Genomic DNA, 26,301 nt, shown 5'->3' with positions numbered 1-26,301 from the left:
TCTCTTAATACACACTTCACATTAGAAACAAACAGTATATGAGTCTTCTATAGAATGTGCTTGAAGCAGACATTTTTGTGAGGGTGGGTTGGGTATTGTTTAAGAATGGGTAAACTCTTGGAGGAATCCATTCTTCACAACATTTTCTGCCAGTCATTAGAATCATAAGGAACATTGATTGATTAACTGGTATCTTGAAATGTTTGGGCCTTAGGATATAATTTTGAAAAGATCTTGAAGGGTCTGCCAGACTCAGAAGAGCCTTTGTGATGCTGTGCCTGTTGATTGAGAAAGATGATTCCAGTATTTATTCTTTTTGCTCTTTTTGTTATATTAGTAATGTTGAATTGGTTGTATGATCATTTGAAGGGTTAATGTATTTGGCATTCAACAAAAGCATCGCATACAACTTTTGGACAGAAGTTTGAGAAACATGTTGTTTGGATTTAGATTATAAAGGCCAAGTACTTAGAAAGAATGCTGGCTCAATCCAGTACCCCTCTGCAATTTGAAGGACCACTTGGGTTGTTAGCTGATTTTGAAGCAAGAGTGTTTTCCAGTGATTCATCTTGGCTTCTTTTTTTCTGGTCCCAGTATCATGTTTACTGCTGCTGTTCTGAAGGCAGTATGAATGTACTCTTCAATTAGGGTGTCCATGTTCAGTTACTGTCTTGGCATGTTATCAAACTTGTGCTGACTACCAAGGAACAAAGAGAAATGCAATTTTCAAAAGTTTCTATTGCAGCAAAACCAAAATTAAATATAATGAGGAAATATGAGGCGCTCTTATAGCATGAGTGCTTCTTTTCAGCAATATTTCTAAGGTTTATGGCTTTAAGATAAAGTTTACGGTTTTGGATGAATGCCACCCCTATGTTTGGGTTTTTTCTATGTATTGTGGCTGATTTAGTGTTTATAATAAAAGACTGTCCAGTGGAGCAGGAGGACAGCGAGATAAACTTTTATGTTAGAAAGATCACCAGACTCAAAACAGACCAGCTGAGGCAGGAAGGCACCTCTGGAGATCACTTGGTCCAACCACCTTCTCAGAGCAGGGTCAGCCAGAACAGGTTGCTTAGGGCCATGTCCAGTCAGGTTTTTCATATCTCCAGGGATGGAGAATCAGCAACTGCTCTGGGCAAACGCTAGGTTCCAGCATTTGACCACCCTCACAGTAAAAAAGAGTTTTCTTATGTTTAAACAGGATTCCCTGTATTTGAGCTTGTGCCCATTGTCCTGTCACTTGACACCACTGAGAAGAACCTGGCTCCCTCTCCTTTACTCCCCCCATCAGGTATTTATGCACACGGATGAGATACCACCTGAGCCCTCTCTGCTCCAGGCTGAAGAGTCCCAGCTGTCCCAGCCTCTCCCCATAGGTGAGAGGGGTCTGCAAGTTGCAGCTCATCTGTGATATCACTGCTCTATCCCTGTGATATAGTTTATGAACTGCTTCTTGTGAAGGCCTGTACCAACCTTGCATAACAGTAGGTGAGAGGAGGTCATATATTAAAACAAATTTTAAATTTATTAAGATTCAAAATATTCCTGTTCAACTAAATACTACCAGCTGTACAGTCAATGATTTCTTTTTAAGGGCAATGCGTTTTTTAAAGGTTTTTAGTCAACTTGTATCACTCTCTTTGCCTAAAAGCTTTAAGTTTTGCAAATTGGATTAAATCCATTTTAGATTAGATAAAAAAATTTCCTAGATTTCTGCTAATGACAAGCTGTCACTTTAAATATTGAGATCCTAATGTTTCAAGTTTATCTTTATTGAGGCACTTCTGGTTTTTAGAAGATTCTACCTTGGATGTAGGAGAAATTATAAAATTAAGAATTCCCTGGCTACATAATTTTCAGATTGGGAAGCATTTTTCTTAAAACTCATAGGGTCTTGAAATACTTTTTCTTTCTGTTTATTGCTGCCAAAAAGAAACATTTTCAGATTGAGGAGGTTTTGTTAAGGTAATATTAAGCTTTGAAAAGTATAATCATCCTGTTCTAGATTATTTTTTTTCCTACATGTCTATTTATTTATTTATCTATGAGATCAATATATGATGAAGATTCCTCAGTATGTTTCTCTACAGTTAAAATAGAGTAATATTCTGTTAAGCAGTGAATTTTAAACTTAAGCTCCACTGAATTTATGTGGAATAACTTACATAGAATTAAATATCTGCATCGTGTCATGCCTGACAGAGCCCATTTTATAACTGAAGTCCTCTGAATTTCATGCCTTTCACTTACAGAAAATCTTTCTTGCCAAAAACAGTCTTGAAGTGAATGAAGTTAGATATCTTGGTTGTGTTTTTTTTTTCTTGTTTTGTTTTGTGTTGTTTTGTTTTTTTTAAGGTGGATATATTTTAATCTTAATTTTCTGCACTAAACTTCCATGCCATGATTAGAAAATGTACATATGGATTAAATATTGATTAAAACTTCTTTAAAATATCTAAATAAGGTTGGGCTTGTAAATCTGTATTTAAATCTTTAAATCATTATCCCATCTCTTAAGTTTTGAGAGAGCTGTGCTCCCAGTATCAACCTACCTGGAAATCTCCATAAAACTCACAATGTTTATATTTGTAGGTTTATTTCTAAACTACAGTTTACTTCAGCTCGGGGGGGGCAGTAGTGAGTAACTTCTTCTGTTTGAGGTACATCTTGCCAATAAAGTAACAAGCAGACTTTGTTTAAGCAATGTCCTGTTTTATAGTTGTATACGGTGTCTGCTCAGATATTAATAACTTACCTGTTTTACTGTTTCTGCTGCAAGTGTCATAGAAAATAATATTTAACAGAGGATTTTCTGACTATGCTTCAGTATTTGTGCCTTTCTTGCACAAAACTGGATCGTAGTGATTCTTTTGCACCGTGCATTTCACCCCTATAACATCTGTTATGCCCCAGAAGGCAGTTTGAACTTTGTGTGACTTCTAGCTCTTCCCATCAGGGGAAATGACACTTGAACAGATGTAGGAAATGAATTCATGATGACACAGAGAATGTTTTGTCTACCTAAAAATAAACCACTCTGTATTCTATAAGACAGAAATTCAACAAGGAATCCATGATGATTCAAATAAAACCTTGGAACTTTATATCAGGACTGTGTTTCCTACTGACAAATCCAAATTAATGCTAATGTGATGAAATGGAAAGTTCAGTTATACTGAACTACTTAATTAATCGTGAAACTTGATGTCAAGCAATTAAAAATTTAACTAACGTGTCTCAGTACTGTCATACTCTGGAGAAGTGATGCTTTATGATTTAGTAGTAGCCTGCCCGCTACAAAGCTGAACAATAACAAGCCTCCGTAGAGTTTAATTCTTTTTTTTTTTTTTATTGACTTTGCAGATATAGTTCATCTTTCAGATATTTCTACAAAACAAATTGCAGCAAGCATTCAAGGCCATTGAATGGAAGACAGACTATCACTAGGCCAGTTAATATATCTTTATTCATAAGAAAAAAGAAGAATATAATGTTATAGTGCTTACAATACTGTCTGAATAGAAAGCAATGTAGTTTTAATAAACTGCTAAAACAAATGGAGAAAAAAAAAATCTGGAAGTACATTTAAAATGTTGAATGAGTTAGTTTGAATAGGCTATGGATTAAATTTTCACTATAGGTCCCCACACACAGAGAAGAAAATGTATTATTTAGCATTATTTTTATTCCCAAAGGATTAGAAATGTATAAGGTGTTTTTAAACACCTCAAGTTTCACAGATTTTACAAGCTTAACAAGAACATCATCTCCTTTTCAGTGGGTATGCAGTTGATAGGATTTCGTCTCAGTAGACAATTCACTTATATAAAACAGATATGTCAGTATGTGGTAAAATCATATTTTTCTAGCATTTTGTTGTGGGTTTGCTGTTTAATGATGATAATTTTAGTAATGTTGTCATTAGCTTTTAATGGTCATCTTATGTGTAACAGCTGACCGCATGCTGTTACTTCTTCAAAGGTCTACACTGTTGGAGTCGTCTTCATTGTCTATAGGAAAAAAATAGTTCCTTGGGTGACTTAAGATATCTCTGAACAGTATGTCCATTTGGTGATTCCATCTGTCGAGTGCAAACAGCTTAATTCAGCTCTTTTCTGTAGTGTTGTTTTAATGTAATTCTTTAGGGCAGAGGTGTGTGGTTCCTAATTGTTTGATTACTCATGGAAACAGCTCGAATCAGACTTTCTTTTACCGAACTGTAACTTTATGGATTGTATAATGGTTTTGTATTTCTGACTTTGCTGAATTAATAGTTGAAAAAAAGCTAACTGATTGACATTTTAAAAAAAGAACCTAAAAAAGCATTTGCCCTAAAATAAAATGCCCTTGAACTGTCTGTTACTTAACAAGTTGAGTGTACATTTCATAATTACCATTTCCTCATTTCAGTTTAGGAGTCCAAACGGATGTAAAGTATAGTACTTAAAAACAAAACAAAGTACCCTTTTTGGTGTTTCAAATTATATTAAAACTAGAAAATATTAGAAATTTGAGAATCCATTTCTGCAAAGATTGTGTGAGTGTAATTTTCATTCAAAGCCCATTCACTTTTATCTGGGAATCAGTGAATTTTAACAGAATACTCTCAGAAGCCTGCATAACAAAGGGAAAAAAAGATTAACTGGGTGAACGGTTGTTCTGAGGTTGAATTTGATACCAATTAAAAACTTCCTAATTTCTTCATGCTCAAGAATAATGAAGCTAAGTTTTCTAAACATGTCAAATAGGAGTGTAATCCGCATCACCCAAGTACGTTTACTTACTACATTACGTCAAAGCATACCAATAACCCAGGGTATAACTTTGGTCAGAGAACCGATGCTAAACAGAATTAGGACCTTCACAAGGAATACAGTCCTTCTCTCAGCTATATCTTGAGTCTGGTTGTTTTTCTCAGAAGCCACTGCCAAAGCCATGCAAATTAACTTCTGTAGCCATCACTCCTCTCCTTAGTTCCATGTTCATCCCAAGCTATGCCTTATTTTGTCTTCATAGCTGTGTCCTTTCCTTTTTACTGCCTTCTCATTAGCATCTCCCTTTCAGTAGGTTTGCAGCCCAACAGATTTAGAAAGATCTGTCCATAATAGAGTGCTGTCTCATTGCTTAAAAGTAAATTATGAAATGTGTTCAGATCTATTGATGTAGCCTAAAACTCTCCAACTGTATTGCACAACATTTACATTGTGGAAAGTGGGGCAGGCTGTGGTATGTTTTGGGTTTTGGTATCTGCCTGGTGTCATACTTTTCAATACAAACAAAAGGAAGCTTTTCAGGTTTTTGAAGTGTTTGGGTGTTTTTTCAAGAAATCGAATTATCAAGAAGTTGATGGATGGAGTTACTAGTTGGAGCAGGGCTTTGCCTAATATTTTTCAGTTTTTATTCAAATATTGTCTCCTTTTCTTTTTCAGTGTCTTATATAATTTTTATATAATTTAACTATACATTTGTATAGTATATACATAACGTGTTTTAATGTATTGCCAACTGACGATAGAACTACATATGCAAGTGACTTACTGTTACACTTTTTGTAAGCTCTCATTGATGACACCTCACTTCTGTTGCATTTGGTAATCTTCTGTATAGACAGAACCATGACGGGTTTGTGATGCTAGTTCTGAAATGTGAAGGATACTAGTGCAAATGGGACTGAAATCAATTAGACTACTAAATATTAGGTTTTATGAATAGGGTCATCTGTCTCCATATTTAAGAGAACAAATGGACCTCCTGTTGCTACTGTTACTTATCTTCCTAAGTGATTTTTATACCCATTAAGGAGTAATTCAACAGAATCCTCTTAGTGTAGGACAGCTGATAGTAATTCTTATGTAATGACTATGATCAAAGAGGAAGGGATTGGTTATATCACCTAGTGCTAATAGTGCTTTTTTTTTTTTCCCCTATAAAATTGCAAAGTACTGAAGACTGAGTGAAGCCCTGACTGACTTTGCTTTTTCCCAGAACAGCTATACCACAGTAGTATTACGCTCCACAGTGTTCTACCTGAGGGGATCTTCTAGATTTTGCATTTTTAAAATATTATTTATTTATTTATTTATTTATTTATAGCTGGTTAGGTAATAAACTTGGAAATGTGGGAAGAGGCAATATTTTGTCAGATCTATCAAGAAGCTATTATTCATTTCTGGAGTTGGTTCAACATAGCTAGACACAGCCTCTGCTGACTTGAATTTCTTTAGTATCTCTCTGACCTAATAAAATAAGCATTCATCTGTGTGTTCAAAGACCTTCAGATCAATCTGGTACAAACAGCTCCTTTTTGTATTAATCCATTAGCTGTTAGTGTACAGCAGTAACTCAAATTGTGTATACGTTGTGTGCCATCTTCATCAGAGCTTGTAATAACCTAATGCATCTATGTAGTTCTTATTGAAAAAAATTTGAAAGTAAGGTAAAACTTGGTGGATATGTTGTCTCTTTGCAAAATTTTACTTTCAGTAAGTGATGAGTGAGCCTTCTCCTAGCTTAGTACAGGACTATTTGCCTGACTACCTAATAAGCACAGAATGCTAGATTAATAACTTGGGCAGTATTTTTCATTCCAGTTTGCATAAAGCAGTATTTTTCTATTTACATGAAGCAGAGCTAGGAAAATGGTGAGGCTAGAAAAATTGGGCAGATGGTCTTATATTTTTCTATTTTGTAAATATTAAAATACCGTATGTAGAAAATATTATTTCCTTTTGGTTTCAGAGATGTAGCTAGCATGTCTCCACAGAGCTTATAATTGCACTTATGCTAAGAATTTGAAATGGAGTTCACCCCTTTGCCAAAACTGTCTTACCGTCTCAAATATCTATTTCAATGATAAAGGAAAAATATTCTCTAGCTTTGCTTTTCTCCTCTCATCATGCAGTCCTTACATTCTACCTGACATTTATTTCTTAATCTACTGTATTTACATAGTTCAACATCACTTATTACAGATATTGGAACTGAGCGATGAAATTGTCCTTGAACCAATACTGTTGAAATGCTAACATATATGAGTTCCCGAAGCAACTCTACAAGGCTACAAACTCTATAAAAAATATAGTACCAGACAAGTAGTGATATAGGACCTTAAATGCGAGTCTGTGATTTGAAATAAATGTCCAGACTCTAATCTCTTGAAATTCCCCAACCTCTGAATTTATTAGTACCTTGGTTTCCAACCGGCAGTTATATGTCCTGAGGTAAAAGTGAAACTTACTCTGACAGGTAAGTAAAGAAGTGAGGCTTTGAGTACCCTCCTGGATGATTTATTACTCCTTGATGCTTATTACAACAAAGATAAAACTTTGCCTGAAACTTGTCTTCTTTCCTACACTTAAGCTTGTCCTTTGCTGCTCGTACCGTGGACATAAAAACCATAGATGAGAACGAGCATATTAATTTCTCTGTCAGCGCTATGCGTGTACCCTAAAGGAACCTTCACTGTGTTCCGTGCTATTGCAATGAGAATAGTACTAGTACTCGATCTGGTACTAGATACAACATTTTTACAGTCCATTTCAGTTTCTTCCACACCTCCAGGCAGTCCTGCTCTCTTCCTTGACAGTCTTTATGGACTGACAAGTTTTGTAGCAAACAGACTACAATCAGATACTTATATTTGCCTGGAGTAGGATGTGTTCTTGGGGGCCTGTTTGTTTTTTTTTTTTTTTTTTGGTTTCTTATGGTGGCAGGATATAAAATATTACTAATAATTAAAAAAAAAGTAAGTCCAATTGTGATAACCTCCTCAGGAAAAAATTCCACAATTCAGGACATCTCATAAAAATATTATTTACCATACAGATGTTTGGTTCTGTTTTTTTGTTGTTGTTTTTTTGGTTTGTTTTTTTTTTTTTGTAAAAATACACAGTTCTGTTAAATTTAGTTTGGCAAGCTGATACTGAAGTAATCTTCAGTTTTCTTTGCCTTTCTTTAGTTTGACTTCTGATATGACTATTGAACAAAAATTCAAATCTAGTTTAATTCTTGCTTATCTGGGCTGATTACATGAAAGAACATCAGTTAATAGCAAATCTATTTCATTACACTTTTATCTTAATTGTAATAATTGCCACATTAAAATGTATGTAATGCTACTAAATGATTTTTTTCTGTGCTCATCTTTTATTTAATTTATACTGTCAACAGAACCAAATAATTGTGACATTTAGTAGGTTTTAAAGTTCTAACATATTCATGAGTAAAACTTATCACACTGAAAAGTGTGTCCCCACCTCTAGAGATGTTTGTCCAGTTGGACTTTCACACCGTTTATGTAAAAGGAATCTAGTGAGCTTAGGACATTCAGTATACACTGTAGTTTGTGTTGCAGTTTTCAAAAAGGTGCAATATTTCCACATACACAGTATTTACCATGGTTATTATATTTCAAAATTTATTGAGTGTTGGGAAACAAAGAAGACAAATACTTAAACGCTTAGGGAAAACACCTTTCCCTTTCCCAGGCTCCAGATACCTTTCTTTCCCCATTCCTAGTCTCCACTCCCCTTGTTATCACCATGAATGGAGATTACACTCAGTCCCTTCAGTGAGGTAAGGGGTGATGCAGGAGATTGGGTTGAGGACATAGTGGTTTCTTTCTTCTATTCTTTCTTTCTCACTCTTTTTTTTCCCATTGCTCCTTCTGCCTAACTCATTTCCTCTGTTCCTTTGTGGTTTATCCACAGGCCACAGTCTTTTTGGGGGCGTACTAGCTCTGGCAATTATGCATGGGCCACAATCCCTTCAGGGGTGTTACCAACTGTGCCATGGAGGGAGTACCTCCTATTGCTCTGTCCTTGTTCTTTGGTGTTCTAAGAGGTGCCACAAACTCCTCCAGCTGGCTTAGCTGTGTCCTGCAGTTGGGTCCATTGTGGAGCCAGCTAGACCTGGCTTTGTCTAGTACAGCACAAGCCCTGATTTCCCTCCCACTGAAGTCACCCCTGCAACCATCTCCCACTACTTGCTATTTATACCCAATAATCTTGGATACAAGAATATTGTGGGAGGCAGTGTCAAAAGCCTTGGTAAAGTCAAGGTAATTACCGCCCCTTTCTTCATGGGTGAATGAGGGAACGTTCTTCCCTCATTCATAAAAATAATAATTTTATCATAGAAGGCAGTGGGGTTGGTCAGGCATGATTTACCCTTGGTCAGTCTATGTGATTGTTCCCAGGCACTTTATTCTCACTGAGTTTTTGATTTTATGTTCATGTGTATTTCTACCCATTTTTCTTTTTTTCTTTAATTTTGTTCTCATTTTTGGGATGTGAGGCTGTTATCCTTCGTGTAACATCTTTTCTTTATTTCGATTGTTTTCTCCACCTCTTTATATACTCCCATTCAAAAGGTAAAATGCGTAGCTGAAACTTTTCATATTTGTTGAACAGGTTCTATAGTATAGAATGAGAAAACACAAAACCTGAAAGTATAAAATTTAAACTGAGAAATGCGAAAATGTATTCACAACGTACTTTATATTTTTCAGCTCTACTTCAAGTTACAATTTCACTTAGCAAAGTTGAGCTCAGTGTGGGTGAATCCAAATTCTTCACATGCACAGGTATGTATTCAATTTACTTGTAGGTATGTATTTTTTGTTCGATTTTCAACCTTCTACATAATTTGAAACTGAATTGATTCACAATATTAACTTAAATTAGCATATTTTTCCATAGTCACATTGACTTTTGAGATTTGTAATAAATAGTGGATTATCACTGGCTTCACATTTCCAGTCAAAAAACTATTCATTTCACACTCTGAATCACTCAGTTTGAATTGTCTGTATCAGTACAGGGAATTTGATCTGTTAGGATGCTTCTTTAGTTAAAATATTTTCACTTGTCTAAACTAAAGAGTTAAATAAGCTACTGGGCTAAGTTTAAGTATCCTCTCCAATCTAATGAGACACTCAAAGAGTCTTTTCTGGTGAGGTAGATGTCAGTCAGGAGGAGAAGGGTTTCAATTTGCAGCTGCCTGATGTGGGTCCTTGATGTTGCTGAGTTGTCATCTTCCACTGACAATGACACATGGCCTGACTACACTGACGACTCAGCTGACCGATGAATTGGCCTGATGATCCAGTGACTCCTAAACGGCCTTCTTTCCTTTCAGACTTTATGCCTTTCTGTTTCATTTTTTTACCTCTTGAATACATGAGCTGTTAGTTATCCTGTCTCAACAATCATACATCAGCCTGCAGTTTTGCCTTACTTATATTTCTACAGACTTTCTCACAACTCTTACAATGTAGCAGTTCTCTGACATTGCATAGACATTGTCCATTGGGTAGATGTATGTGTTGCATAATGTCTACCTGAACTTCTAAGGTTGGGTTGTTTTTTGGTTTTGTTTGTAGCCATTGGTGAGCCTGACAGCATAGATTGGTACAATCCCCAAGGAGAGAAGATTGTTTCTAGTCAAAGAGTGGTTGTTCAGAAAGAAGGAGTTCGATCACGTCTAACCATTTATAATGCAAATATAGAAGATGCTGGTATATATCGGTGTCAAGCAACAGATGCTAAAGGACAAACTCAAGAAGCTACTGTTGTTTTGGAAATTTATCGTAAGTAAAATATTATCAATTGATAAATGAAAGACTATTTTTTAAAAGCCACTTCTACTGAGAAAGTAAAGCCTATCAAAATATCTTCCCAGGCTCTGAACCTTATCTTCCAAATAATTGAATCTCCTGCAGTGTAGTTAACAGATATGATGATGAAGACTTAAATGAAATGCATAGTCGCTTTGTAATATTGTAGATCATTTTTCCTTTGTATCTTAGAAAACCATCTTATGAGGGTGTACTGTATGCTGTACGCCTCGGAAAAGAGGAAATATGAAAAAAAAAGTCATCCTCGTTCTTATGACAAGTACATCTACAACCTATTACAAATATGTGCATAAATAAAAGTGCAGGAAGTACAATATATGTCATTTTAAAAAGTGCAGTTTAGACTGAATTAGTTATTTTTCATGTCAGTCTTTTCCTATTCTTGGACTTATAATGGACTTTTGCCATAAAGCATTGAAGCTTAATGTGATAAGCAACCGAAATGCGTTTCAATTACAAACAACTGGAGTTTGAGGAATATATTTGAAAAGTAAATATATTCTATCGTGGTAAGAGATTCTCTAAGAGTTTTGGGTTTGTCTGTTTTTCTCCAAATTACTTAAATAACTTTACATTGTACTATATTCTTTAGATCAATCAAAAATGCCTAAAAGCAATACATTGAACAAGTACACTGTGAAGACACAAGGCAAGGCCTTTATTAGTGAAAGCGGGGGCATATGCCAGCAACCTTTCAGCTGAGATATTCTCTAATTTCACTGGAGAATAGTTTTTTTAATATTCATCACAAATTTTTTTGTGGGTGGACTGATCTCTGAGAAAATGCAATGAGACAGAAAGTACAGAGTAGAATCATAAAGCACTGCTTCTGAAAGGTACAGTTTAGTCAGATAACAAAAGACATACAATTTAAAAAAAAATCTATTGATAAAACAACCATTAAAATGGTGATGGCAGTTAGAAGAGATTACATGATGGCTTGAAAGCTAGCAGTTCAAAAGATTTCAAGTTTTGTTCAATTCATTTGTATGCTTAAAACTGCCAGTCACTCCATTAGCAGACTGCTGAGCAAGGTTGAAATCTTTTGAAGTGTTTCTATGTGGTAATTTTAATAATTCTGAGGTTAGATAAACCTGAAGACCTACACAAGAAATGTGAAGGTTTGTTGGAACTGACATGTGAAAGTTTCCTCATTTGTATTTGTGAAGTATTGTGAGGAAAAAGCAGGATACACTGTACTCCTAGGGTCTGGTTCAATACTCACTGACGTCTGCGAGGGTTTTTCTTTTCACTTGCATATGGTCAAATACTTCAAACATTTCATACAAATACTTTGTAAAATTGTACAAGAGATTGATACAACAAAAGTATGCTCCCTCTGCTGTGGGCACTGTGTGGATTATTTGAGCCTGAACGCATATCAATGCAAAAAGGTGGAGGTGGAATTGCATCTCTGACTTATATTCTCCAGAGTGTCCTCTGGAATATAATTGACAGTCTTTGATCCTAGAGAACATAGGTCAGTTTGTTTCTTCTATGTGTAAGAAAATCTTCCAGAAGTTTTTGTCAGGTTTTTGCCGTTAGATCTTGTATGAGATGATGAATTAATGCCATATTGGAGGTCTAACACTAAATTCTAAAAATACTGAACTTATTCAACCCACTAATAAATTCAAATATCAAGTTTGGTTGTTTTGGGTTGGAATAATTAAAAGCCTCCTCATCAAGCCTAAAAAAATCTTGTTATTTCCTCAAAAAATGCTACAAATTCATATGACTTAGTTATATTGTTTTTCCATATATTTTCCCACTGGCTTTTCACTTTTTGTTTTACTCAGCTGATGGTTTTCACAGTCATAGGTGAAAGTTCCACCTTTTTAATAAGACTTTTCCTAATAATTTTGGTGATTTTGTTGGAAGTTTTGATGGAATAAAAACTAGAGGTTTTAATTCAATAATAAGATCATGAGGAATAAAATGCACAAGAGAATAAATAGACTATTAACCTGAATTTATAGACCTCTAAAAAAACCTACAGTTTCAAAACTAGACTCTGGAACATTGAAAACAATGAAAAATATATTTATAAAACATGCTTAGTTTATATAAATCAAACAGATTTTCATAAATCCTTTCTACAGAGAGAGTGGAAGTTATGTGTCCAGAACTGTTTGAGTCTTGTCTGGGAAAATTATGGAAATAATTCTGTATTATCACAATGAGAACTCTTAATAATTATTTGATTTGGTGTAACAGATAATTTTAATGCTAAATGAACTGGAAAATGCTTACTATATTCTGCTTTTTTCCTTTTCAGAAAAGCTCACTTTCCGAGACATAGTATCTCCACAAGAGTTCAGGCAGGGAGAAGACGCAGAGGTTGTTTGCCGTGTTACTAGTTCACCTGCTCCCATTGTCAGCTGGTTGTATCGGAATGAGGAAGTCACAACTATTGCTGACAGTTAGTATTTTGGTAACTCTTTAAATTATACATTCTAATTAATATTAAAATATTATTGTAGAAGACGACTAATCACATTATAGTGGAGGATGGATTTTGATTAGCTTATCAGTTTAAGTAGAATTTAACCAGGTTCTGTGGTCTACAGAGAATCCGTATGGAATGGTTTCCTCCATGTATCACATTTTTCCAATGGGGAATTTTGTTCCGATATAACATGAGCATCCAAATGCCCAAAAGATTGCTGGGAGCTCCTTTGCAGGAGCTCTTCCTGGGCTGCCGTGTATGTAGGGGTTGAACACATTTTTAAAACACATACAGATAAACTTCACTGTGCACGCAAAGTGATGACACTAAGAAATGCTGCATTGATTCTGGTGTGGTTGTACGTTAGCTCAGAGCCTTTCAGGTGGATAGGATTTTTGCACTATTGTGAGATTTTACTCGTATGAGTGTAAGCTAGCCTTTCGGTTACAAACAACTGGAGATATAAGTGATCTATTTAGGCTATATTCCCTAACAACTAGATTGATAAATTTAGGTGAAGATTAATCTTTCTTGCTGTTAAGAAATCTTTTTTTCATGCCTTGTGAAATAAAAAGACTCAGTTTCATATTACATTTCCAGATTCAAAATCTTCAGTGAAGGATCCGTACCTGTAATTTGTTAGCATAATTTTAAATTAAATAATATCAAATTTGTCTGTCATATCCTAAATGGTGTCTATTAAAAAAGAAGTAAGTAATTATTCTTGTTGAGTTTTAGTTCATAGCAAGTTAAATTCTGAATAATTTCATATACAAACTGAATTGCCTATTGCATTTTATTTGCAGGGCATGAGAAAAACAGTTTCTATTTTAAGCATTCTAGCACTGGCATATTAGGAAGACATGAGATAATGTCATTGCTTTAATTTCATGGCTTTTATGTTATATTCTTGACCATTCTTCATTTGTATATTTACAACTAGTAGGATTTTTGCAGCACAGACTTTTGACAATTTCAGTTTTGCAAATTCTTCACATTTAATAGTATCTATATTTGTATATTCCATTTCAACAGAAGACTGACTTCTTCTCCCAGAAGTCCTGTGCACAAAATGAGAAGTAAAAATGTAAAGATTTTTGCTGTGCAGTATAGTTGAAATAGCTGTGGGTGAAATAGTCTCTCACCATTCTCAATCAGTTTCTCTATATTCCCAATACCTTATCTGCTCCATTGCTGGATTTATAGACTCTTCTGAGTTCTGCAAACAATGATGTGAGTAAGAAGCTGTAAGAGTGGCTGTCCAGTATTCCTCAATTACAAAACCAAACCAAACAAACAATAAAAAAAAACCCTAGGTAAACAATGACCTCCGAAAGCATTTCTGGCCTTAGATTGTATGTTTAAGGTCTTATAGAGCAATATATAAAGCATAATTTTCTGGAGATGTTCTGTATTGTTATCTGTATTGTTATCAAGAGCTGAATTGTCATGACGCATAATTCCACTGTATGGGAGTCAGGGATATTTTATTAGCTATAAAAGTGAATGGGTCTGTTTTCATTGATCAGATCTTATCTGGAGTTGTTAGGGACGTTCTCTGTTTTTGCACATTTCTGAGGCTTCAAAGGACATTAAGTACTACCCATTCTACAGTGCTTAAAGCAAATATTGACATTTTACATACAGATATTTGTATAGTAGTTTGTGGTTGGAGATAACCTTAGAAGAAGATTAACTGCCACTGTTAATACAAATACGCTACATAAATTACCCGCTACCTGCATAAATACACATGTTTTATTCTGTCACTGCTCACATCATTAAGGTATGTCAGAATTCCGCTATCAGATGAGCAGTTTTCTATAAACATAGCATAGGTATGTTATGTAACTATAACGCGTGTAGAAAATTGTATGTTTTATACAACTGGATAGAAAATGTTAGTGACTGGTGCATCTTCCATGTTTCCTGTATGCTTTGGTATATTTTATTGTTTTACAGTCTCAATTATGTAATTCTATTAGGTGGGTGGGTTTTTTTCCCCACATAGGTAATTTTAGTATGTAAGATGATCCTCTTCAGGACCATAATTTATAGATGATAAAAGGTTCTGAAAACTTATTAGAATTTACTTTTTGAAAATGCATCTAGTTACAATTCTAGGGAACTGCATGTTATCTTAGGATTGGTGCGGTCCATAGAAAAGCATTCTCTCTTATTCTGAAGGGCTAGATAAGACAGACTTCAAATGAGCCAGGCTAACCCCCTAGATCATATTGCGTAGTCTGTGGCAAGCCAGTTCTGCTCCTTCCTCAGAGAAGTGTCTAAGAACTAGGTTTCCCACTTCAAGTCAGTGGTTTGTGCAGTGGAAAAAGTGGTGCCATTGGTCTGCAGAGACAATGTAGACCTGTTAAAGACGTTTGTGTAAAATGATGTGCAAAGGTGAGTGATAACTTTAGATGGTTAACATGCTGTGTTTAGGTTTGGTCTAGAAGAAGAAATTACTGGGTTGAAAAACAGTCCCTCCTGCAGAGAATGGAATAGTCTGGTTGTACTATTTAATAGGGCATATTTAATAGGAGTCTTGGTCTTCCAGTTTTGCTGAAAGTTTTGATTTTTCTTCAACAGGTCTTTAGTCATGTCCTAGTCTTAGAATGAACAGCTGCGCCTAACCTTTTTATTAGACATTGTGACTCATAGCCTGGTACGTACCCTAGAACACAGTAAAATTTGCAAACCATAAGCCAAAAATTCCTCAGGCTCTGCTTATGAGGTACTGAAAAGGCATAGGCAATCCCTCTTGCCATCCATACCACTTAACGTCTGATTTGGCTGAAGGGGAAGGTGGCGTGACTGTTCTTCTAAATCAGGCATTTGAAGCTGACTGTGTTGAGTCCAGAAAATAGAGTGGTGAGATGGAGGAGTGTAGTGCCTGGTCACTGTCCACATCCACCAACTGTAAGCCATTTAGTACAGGATGCCATTTTTATTACAATAACCATGGGACAGTGAACTTTATCTGTGTGCGCACCATCTGTATGTTTCATGTTGTATTACTAGTTAATTCTATTGCTCTGGACCTGTTCTTTAGTACACGTGAGTGCATCAAGATCTAACCGCTGCCTGTCAAGATTTCAGTGCATTGTTGACCCAGCCAGTCTATGCACAATTGATTCCTGCTGAATGACAATAGTATCATTGTATACTTAATGGCATTTTTACATATGAACTATTCTTTCACAAGCCTACCAAAGGATAAAACATGGAGAACAACAATTTCTAAAGTCACACATTCAATTCACATTCCATTTATTAAGTTTCCTTATAATATGGCGTGTATTAATTTTGTCTGTATGTAGGGAGTCTAAGTAGCTGAAAAAGGTCCAAAATGTTTTTCTTTTGTTATACCTAGTATATTCATGGGAATGTCTCCTGCTGTTTCCATTAAATACTTCTTCAATGAAAGTTGAAAAGATATCCAGCGAACACCTACAGGTGTTCTTTCCTGTTACTAAATAAACTCTCATTTTTCATAATTTTAAAGAAATAAAGGTGATCTCCAGTCCTCTCATTCACCTCACACTTTAAATATTTATGTTAACTAAAAAAAAGAGGTTACTGATTCTTAAAGAGGGCATAGATCTCAGCTTTTCAAAACATTTTGAAGCACAGCTCTCTGGGAATTGTGTAGGGACAGGATAAAAAAAAGATGATATAATTTGTATGTGTTAGTGTGTGAAATGGCATTAATGTTCAAGCATGTCTTTAATAAACCATACGTAATTAGCATAAATGCGTTGAGGCCACTGATGTCCTGTAAACCTCTATCAGGTGAAGCATAATTAAATTTTCTTTTTACATTTTTCTGATAGAGTTCTTGGTAATGAAGCAGAACTCACATGGCATAAAAAGCGGTTTTATTTGTAAATATATATGTACATATGTTCTATGAATAGACTCTTAGCTGTATAACTACATAAAAGCTTTTCTACCAAATGCTGTTTATCACTGGTTTTGAATATCAGTGTTGTGTTGTGGGAAATCTAGCATGCTTTAAAAATCTAGCAGAACCAAAAAAGAAAGCAAAATGAAAAATGACACTTGGTTCACTTGGTTGCTAGTTAAAACTGAAAGCTAGTGAATCTCATCCTCCAATACTGAAAGGATGACACTGGTTCAAATAGCACAAGACAGCTGAATAACAAGTATGCAGGTTCTTCAAAAACCACATACAGCTAACTGCAGGAAGTAATTCTCCTCAAAAGAGTCCATTAATATTGACTCTTAATGAATATTAATATGGTGGGTTGACCTTGGCCAGCTTCCAGGCACCCACCTATCTGCTCTCTCACCCTCCACAACAGGGCAGGGGGAGAACATGAGATGAAAAAACTCGTGGGTGGAGATAAAGGGTGGGAGATCACTCACGAATTACCAGCACAGGCAAAACAGATTTGAATTGGGTAAAATTAATTTAATTTATTGTTAGTTAAATAGAGTTGAATGGTGAGACACAAAGACAAAATTAAAGCAACATCTCCCCCCTACCTGGAGCATCTCCTCCCCTTCCGCCTTCTCTCATCTTGGTGCTTGCAGGTCTGTTTGTCTCATTTTTCTCGTTCTTCTCTCTCACGGTTACTGCACAGCATTTTGCTCTTTCTTACACAGGCTTTTGCAGAGGTGCCACCTTGGCTGTGGGGCTCAGCTGTGCCCTGCGGTGGGTCTGCTGGAGCTCGCTGGAACCAGCTCGGTCTGGCACAGGGCAACCCTGGCCTCTCCTGAAGAGGCCGCCCCTGCAGCCCTCCTGCTGCCAACATCTTGCCATGTAAACCCAATACACTAGCTCAGACAGGAAGGAGAGAAACATTAAATTCAGATTCAGTTTACTCTTGCAGATTATAATTTTGCTGTTGCGTGTGCGGGGAAGTGTATGCACACTTGTTCAGAATCTGATTTTTTCAATGAACTCAAGACACTCAAAAGGCCTATTGAATATCATTATATGCTAGACTATGCAGAAAGTGGAGTGGTTTGTTGGATTATGTCTTCGTAGCCATTTCTGTGAAGTGTTAGACTACAGTCAGATACATCATTGACTGAGTAATAGTGAATGAACAAAGGAACAGGAGGAGGGAAGGTGAGCAAGCAAGCTGAGAAATGATTAGCACAGTGACATAAAATGGGCACAAAGACAGTTGGTTATTCTAGATAGAGAGGGAAGAAGTATTTCTAACTTATTTTATTATATATCACTCAATTTATCTTTTTTCCATCTCTCTAATCTTTTTGATAGTCTGTGTAGGTGTTCATGAATATTCCACTAATTTTGCAATATTTTATAAATTTACATTTGATGACTCCTCAGAGTAAGTAAGAAGTTACGGACAGAAAATTCAGATTGAATTTTAGGAAATGGCAATGCATTTTGGAGTGAGAAAAAAACCCCAAATTTCTTGACTGACATTTTACTTTTAAATTGTCAAATGTTTTTTCTATGAGCATTCTGATTGTATAGAGAAAGTACATAAATATTACTCATTTAAGTTAGCATTCCTCGTGTTGTCTTGATTTGCTAACCCCACTTAATTTCTTACTTGCCTTTCTAGATCGATTTGCAGTATTAGCAAACAATAATCTCCAAATTCTTAATATCAATAAAAGTGATGAAGGAGTATACAGATGTGAAGGAAGAGTGGAAGCTAGAGGAGAAATTGACTTTCGGGACATAATTGTTATTGTGAATGGTAAGAAATAGAAGTTTTTGAATTGACTTCTTGCTTTACTTGATTTTCATAGCCTATTTTAAACTATATCAGTTTGTAAAAATTCCTGATTAAACTGGTTAATATAGTTGTCATGTCTTTAGTATTGTTTTCCTATAAATGTAATTGCTTAATATTTTTTTAAAATCTACAATACTTTGTAAATAGAATTCATTACATTTCATAATATCACATTACATAAATACATAAAAGCTGGATTATTGCTTTTAATCATTCATGGAACATTGACAATCACTGCAAGACTTGAGTTTCAGATTATAATATATAGTAGTTCAGTTCACCCTCTATTTTTTCAGTTCAACATTTCAATATTTACTGTTGAAATACCACACTTGATTTTTTCAATTATTCACCTTCACTGCATTGAATGTATTTTAATAACTGTTACAAAAGTCACAGATACAATTTATTAAGATTAACAGCATTACTTATAGATTTTTAACATTTTATTTTTATGAGGAGTAAAATATATAGTGAGTTATCTGAAAAGTGGCATTATGCATTTTATCAGTTTATAATAAACCTTTAAGAAGGAATATGGATGGATTAAGATGAGATGGAGCCTTTAGCTCAAGCTGTCTCTTAAATTCAGGGTTGACCTGTTGTAAAATAAATATCTTTTCATATATTGTCCGGAAAGGACACAGTTCCTAAAGGGCATTTTTTATCTATGCATTCTGTTTAATGTCATTTTTTCAATGAAACTACTTCCATTGTGCCTATTACATTCTGAGTTTTGAATGCTTTGTCCTTGACTGGTCCTTCTTGGCAAACGCCAGTTTACGGAAGATATTACGTAAGTTGAATTCTCAGTTAATTTCAGGAGAAAGTGCAGCTTCTGGCACAGGTATTATTTAATCCACATAGTCAATCTTTGAAGCAGAATTCCTTAGACTGTGGTAGATATTACACAGGCAGTGGCAGGAAATGGGTGATTACCCTACGTATTGTGATAGAATATAACAGTACATGCCCTACACAGTGTGAAGACCCCCAACAAATTGCTTTCCTCTCTGTGCATTGTGCTGCTGCATTAGTTTGACTCCTGGTTGTGTACAGTTCCAACAGTGCATCTGATAGCATTTAAAATTGAATGAGATTTTCTGCTGCTGCTATATATACACGTGAATATGAACCTACATTGTGAAAACCTTTCACTTCTATTGGATATTTATATGCTGTTGAGCTGAGAACAAGCCTGTATTTGACCTAAAACTTCAGATTGAAGACTATGGTCTGACTTCACATCTTTTACTGGTGGATTATATCCTCAAATGTAGATCCTCATATATTTATTATGACTCTAGCTAAGAAAGCTAATACTCAGTTAGCTCTAGACTTCAGTTCATAGTTGGGAGGAGAAGGGGTTGCCAATTGGGCGATTCTGCCATGGCCACTCACGTAGAGTAGTATCAATTAAGAGCTATTTTCTGCTTCGTTTATAGGAATAAATAGGTTTTCCTACATAAAACTTGGCCCAAAATTACTTTTAGGGTAATATTAAAAATCAGAAAGAAAGAAAAATGGTATTGCTCTTTGGTGAAAAGAAAAACCTATGAATGAATCGGATTCAGAAAAGAAAAGAGGAAAAAAAAAAGGAAAAAAAAAAGGAGCAATCTGTAGGCCAGTAAAAGCTACGTGGCTGTATTTCCACCATGTCATCTTTTTTTTTTTTTTTTAAAAAAAAAAAGTCAAAAAAGCAAAAGCAATAATGATTACTTTGGATGATAATATCATGGCAATATTTGTATGTAGAAACTATTCAAATTTAGAACTTTACCGTTTATTTCCTTATATTGCAGTAGTGCCTACAGGATCTATAGAAAGACCTAAGATCTATACAAACACATAGTAAGAACCACACAAGGTCTCCAAAGCTGGATAAAGTGCAGCTAAAAAACAAAGAAATAGGAATGCTTAAGGAGAGCTGGCACGCCATGTAACCCATAAATTTATATTTAAAAAATTTAAAATTTTTGTGACAGTCTGTAGGGAGAGGTGAATGTAGAGAATGATGAGATTAATAATTAAATCAATAATATTAGTCCTTGCTTTCACATATGTATTTAGGGTTTAAAGTGGACATACATTTTCAGGAGGAATATAGGGGCTGATGTAGCTTTGCTGATTTATTTGCAGAGTAGCAGAATTCTCTACTGCAAACAGTATGTGGGTATGTTACTTTCTAAATGTCTTCTTTTTTATATAGCAAGGGTTGATATTGTTTCTGTTTCTACAAATATAATTTGTTCTAATGCTCATGCACCACTCAAAAATGTAAGCTATAGTAGAATAGTGTGAAATGTCAGATTCCCTTTTGCAAGAATAGTGACGAAGATTTAATTAAAACAGAACCTATTAGCTATCCTTCTCACGGTCTTATAGTTAGAGTATTATCCATGGTGCAGGTGACCCATACATCCTCTGATTCAGGGCACAGATTTGAACTAAGATCACCTTTTCTGTGAGTGAGTACTTTATTTGGTACTGTTTCTCTATCTCTCTGTCCAACTAAAAAGAGAGGACAGAGAGAGTGGAAAAACATTGAGAGGCTGAAAGCACCCGGGCCTTAAAGCATGCTGATGAAGACCAGTCTCTTCAAATCCTCTCAAGAAGAGGAGAAAATTAAACCCAGGATAAAACCTATGATTCTTCTATTTAAGAACAAGAGGTAAGTTCCCTCTTGGGCCATTCTGGTCATAACTGAGTCATCTCTGCCCTGTGGATGACACTTGCCTATGGAATGGTTTCTTGTGCTATGTGGAAGCAAGAAAAATTTATGGCCACTAGAACTATTACTATAAAATGAAGGATTAGACCTTGCAACCACCAAAATAAAATGGTGAAAAGCCACTTCCTGAATGATTTAGAACATGTTGCAGATTCATTCTTTCTTTGGCTGAAGTTAGGTGTCTGTACCCATATTTAGGTACCTAAGTAGCAGAAATTTTCACAGTTGATGAAGCAGCACGTGCAAGTGATGTTGACTAAGTGGAAATTAATTGAACTTTTTAACTTAGATACCTAGATGAAGCATTATTATTTTCCTTATTAACAATGACTTCCTAAGAAACTGAAACTAGGTGGCTTGCATTTTTTTTAATTATTTTTTATTTTTAGTGGAGTAGTAAGTAGGACTAATTTCTTATGAATTTCTTACATTAAATAGGAAATTTCCTGTTTTGTAATTGTGATTTAAATTTAAAATAGTCTAAGTTTTCATGTTAAATAGTGGGCACTTATAACTACACATAAAGATAATGTTGTAGAGATGTATGTCATTTTGAAGAGAAGGAATTAACAAAGACAGTGGGGTGTATCTTGAAAATATTTCTTCCATTCTCCCCTCCATCTGGATGCTAAGCTGGTTGACATAACATTGGCTAATTCACATCTGGGAGAGATGTAAATATCAGCAAGAAGAAATGAAATGGATAGCATTTCTGTCAGACAGTAGTAGAGTATTTTCTCTTCTATACCAATGTGTAAACTAGCTGATCATAGCAGCAGTTATGACTCAGGTCACATACACATAGTTTTAAAAGCTAAAAGCTGTAAAAAAAAGATATTTTGAAAGTGATATTCAGTGTTCTGGTTAGTGTTGCAAGACCGAGATGAACAGTTTGATAGTGAAGGCTGTGAAATGCAAAACAAATCCTCTCTCTAATAACTTATGGAAAAGAAAAAAAACGAGTAAATTTGAAGAGGAAGTTTTAAAATCTGTTTGCCTAGATTATTGGCCCACATATTCAGAGGTTCATTGCTCCGGGGACATGGTATTTCCATATCCAATCTGTAGCCCAGGCATTTTCAGATAGGAAGGAAGTGATCTGTGAAACAGACTTACCATAAAAAAAGCGTGAAAGCAACTTACAGTAAGTAAATGGATGTTAAAAAACCTTTTTAGTTTTAGCAGGCTGTTCATTATATTGGTTAATTTTTTTGTATGATGCTTTAAAGATTACGTACAAACAGAATGCAACTTTACTCAAAAATAGATTAAATAGATAAAAGTAAATCTTGGAACAAAGTTTGATATATAAAATGTTGTTTCTAATGTATGGAAATGTTTGGGGGTTATAATGGATAATAAATTGAAATACATTTGAGCTAGATTATATCTTTAAAATCTAATGTTTAGGTATCTTTTTCTACTTGCAACACTGAACTTTTTATAGCATTTCTTCTCTATCCATATTTACAGTGAGGTCTAAATGGCATTCTTTTGTTAAAAAAAAAAGGTTAGTATAAAATAGAACAAAAGAATTCAAGTTTTCCTGAAAACAAAAACTTATTTTTTGTTCTCTCTCTCGGTAAATGGACTTACTAGTTTTATTTCTTTCAGATTTCTTTGCTGTCTGGGAAGTTCATAAGTTTGACAGACTTCCTGACCTTCCTGATATAAACAAAAAATAATTGTTTTCACTTAAATATGACTGAATTTTACCATTTTGTTTTAAGTTTGAAATGTGATAGACTTGCCAATATAGCTTCATTTGGCTTTTTCCTCTTATAGGTTCACACTTTGGTTCCATCCTACATACATACAAGAACAGAACCAAAGATGAACAAATCTCTTCCCAGAAAGAATGATGAGAAAAATAAATTTGATGTTTGAAAAGAAAAATAATATTTAATTTCAGTGTCACTGCAGTGTATCTTGGAAGATTGAAGTGCTTAAGTAAAGTGCTGAACCAAGTCACAGTCCTGTAGTTCTTAGCTGTGAGCAGTGAAGAACTTGATACTGCTGGCAAAGAATTGTTTCATCCCCTTATGTTAATGAGTGTATTTTCAGGCCTAGACATTAGAATGCACTGCAAAATGGCTAAAATGTATACAACATTTTCTAAGTGACATTTTTTCCATGCAAGATGTTGCACAGCAGAAGGGTTTTGTATGCCAAGTAATGGCCCGTGAAATTTTGGATAGGAAAGAAGTGATCTGTGAAACACTTAAATTTCAGCACACATTAAAAAGTGTGAAAAGTACATTTACTTACTGATCATTGATAATTTTGGTACATCATTTTTTAATAATTTGATACATTTAAGGTTCAGAAGCTGGACAGGCTTCTGAAGGAGAATACTAAAGCTAAAATATTTGGTGCAAAGCAACAAAAGTTGATTCTTAACAGTTTGTGAGAAAAATATGTGTAAGTGCAATGGGAAGCTAAAAGCAAATTCATTGGGGTTACCTGTTTCTCCTTCTTTTCTCTAGTGAAAATTAAAGCTAAAAAGCCTGACTCTGAGTCACTGATGATAGGATGTTCTTGCTGGCAGAGACCTACATTTTGTGAAGCTCTAATCTTCTTTTCCTGTTCCTCTTGCTTTCCCTGACATTCCTTCTTTTCCACATATCCCCTTCTTTCCAGTCTGCTGGGATTGTTTTTATTGTTTATTCGCTTCACAGTTAATGGTAACAGATTAACGACAGCTGTCTTAAAATTACCGTATAAACACAGATATTAAATATCAGCCTGTGAGTTGTTCTGTCTTAAAAATTATTGCTATTTTTTCTGTTGGGTAGAGGTTCTCTGTGGACTGTTACAGTTTTAGTCATAACTTCATCCCATCAAGAACAGACAAAATCTGTTGCTTTCTGAACACATTGAAATTTTTTGGAAATATCGTCTCCAAAAATAGATTGTATCCTTTGGGTTTTATCACCTTTCACTTTTTGAAGCTGGTGATACTCCTGCCCAGGAAATATGCAGGAGTTTAGTAAAAAGAATTAAATATGCATAATCAATACTACTGCATACTTTTTTAAAAGCACTGTCTGACATCAGTACATGGTTGTATGTCATCTTTATAAATGAATGAAAGATAAAAAAAAAAAAAGTAGAGATACATTTTCATTTGAGATAGTTAAATTAGTACCAGTCATAACTCTGTTGTGTCTTATACATGCTAGGTATAACTAGTTACTTTTAAATGTTCTGTAAAAAAATGGAAGAACTGCAGAAAAAGAGTTTTAAAAATTTATTCTAGTGCAAAAAAAAAATGTTATGAATGCCCTGTAAATATTAAAATTCTTGTGTAAAAAAGAAAAGAAATGCTAATATCAGTGATTTATATTGTAACTTGATCCCTAATTGTAACCATAAATCCCAAAATTAGCAAAAGATCCTATCCTGTGCTTTAAATTTCTCCGGAAACACATAAAGTCATTTATTTTTCCATTAACATGACATAATGCTTTATTTTCCAGTTCCCCCTGCAATTACTCTGCTACAGAAATCCTTTAATGCCACTGCAGATCGAGGAGAGGCAATAACTTTTTTCTGCAGAGCCATTGGATCACCTCCACCTGAAATCAGTTGGTATAGGTAAGTTCGCTTGAGGTCCTCACATCTGAGCACATTGTTTTAATGTGTCACAATTTTCTATCACAGTCCATTAATCTGTGCAACCTTAATTTCTTTACTGAATTTTAAGAGCATCTGCTGTCCATTTCAGTTCGAACTACTAAAGCTAGATTCAGCATCAATAAGTGAATGAACTCACACAAATTCAATTGCACTCAAGTTACCAGCAAGTGAGATATATGTAAAAAGTAACTAAAATACCATATTGGCATAATTCCCCTCAAATTCATATTTGAAGGGAAACACATAAAGCTGAAGCAATGAGTCCATATCTCAAAAAGAATAGAAGCAAAAATCTCACAACAACTTTTGTACATGAATGCATCAGGTAAAATCATATGCAGTTATGCAATAAATAAATATCCAATGTAGATCTGCAGAAGTGATAACAAAGATAACATTTTTCTCATCTGTAGAAATAAATTTTAACCATAACACTCCGTTTCAATGAGATTCAGGAAGTATGGCTTTAGAAACCCTTAGGGTATGGAACGTTTCACTGAGTAAGTTTCAAGTGCATTTTATGTAATTTTAAAAATGTAATATGTTTTGAAAATGGTACTGCTTTTAAAGTTCATGTGTGTTTTCTGATGATATCAATGACATGAACATTGGGAACACTTACCATTTCATTTGGGAACACTTACCATATAACATCTGTAAAAATTTAGATATGCATACATCGTATATTCTTTCAAATTTAACAAAGATGTGTATCAGTTTTGGGATATAAAGTATCTCACACTCATCGTACCAGTGCACATTTCTATTTTATACCTGAATAATTTGCGAATACATATACTATTTCAGGTGAATTAAAAGGTTGCTGCATTTTCAAAATGGACATAGAAAGAATTTCCATAAATTCTTAATTTCCTTTGGAATCTTTGAACAATGTTAGATTCATTTTAAAAGTTACCTTCATTTGACTGACAACTTTATCTTAACATGCCATAAGTCAAATATGGATTTAAATTTTTCTCTTTTGCAATTTAAATCTCAGGAGATGTAAATAAACAGAATGCAAAGTTAATTCCTTAATGGGGCTTAGAATTCAAAATTTAGTGAAGAGGAGGAAAAAGAAAAACAAAATATGCAGAGT

General features: G+C 34.7%; 1 protein-coding gene across 2 annotated transcripts in view; it reads left to right on the top strand.

The window, feature by feature from the left end:
* The window catches only part of NCAM2 (neural cell adhesion molecule 2), a 303,009-nt gene that overhangs the window by 150,857 nt on the left and 125,851 nt on the right, over nucleotides 1–26,301 (top strand). For both annotated transcript variants that reach the window (XM_063347313.1, XM_063347322.1), the window contains exons 2-6: nucleotides 9,512–9,586; nucleotides 10,385–10,591; nucleotides 12,918–13,061; nucleotides 18,656–18,793; nucleotides 25,043–25,160. In XM_063347313.1, the coding sequence (XP_063203383.1) occupies nucleotides 9,512–9,586; nucleotides 10,385–10,591; nucleotides 12,918–13,061; nucleotides 18,656–18,793; nucleotides 25,043–25,160 (682 nt within the window). The remainder of the gene's footprint in view (nucleotides 1–9,511; nucleotides 9,587–10,384; nucleotides 10,592–12,917; nucleotides 13,062–18,655; nucleotides 18,794–25,042; nucleotides 25,161–26,301) is intronic.

This window comes from Chroicocephalus ridibundus, chromosome 1 (assembly GCF_963924245.1).
Source record: "Chroicocephalus ridibundus chromosome 1, bChrRid1.1, whole genome shotgun sequence".
Taxonomy (NCBI): Eukaryota; Metazoa; Chordata; class Aves; order Charadriiformes; family Laridae; genus Chroicocephalus; species Chroicocephalus ridibundus.
Note: the sequence above shows the minus strand (reverse complement) of the source record. Positions and strands in the feature narration are given on the sequence as shown.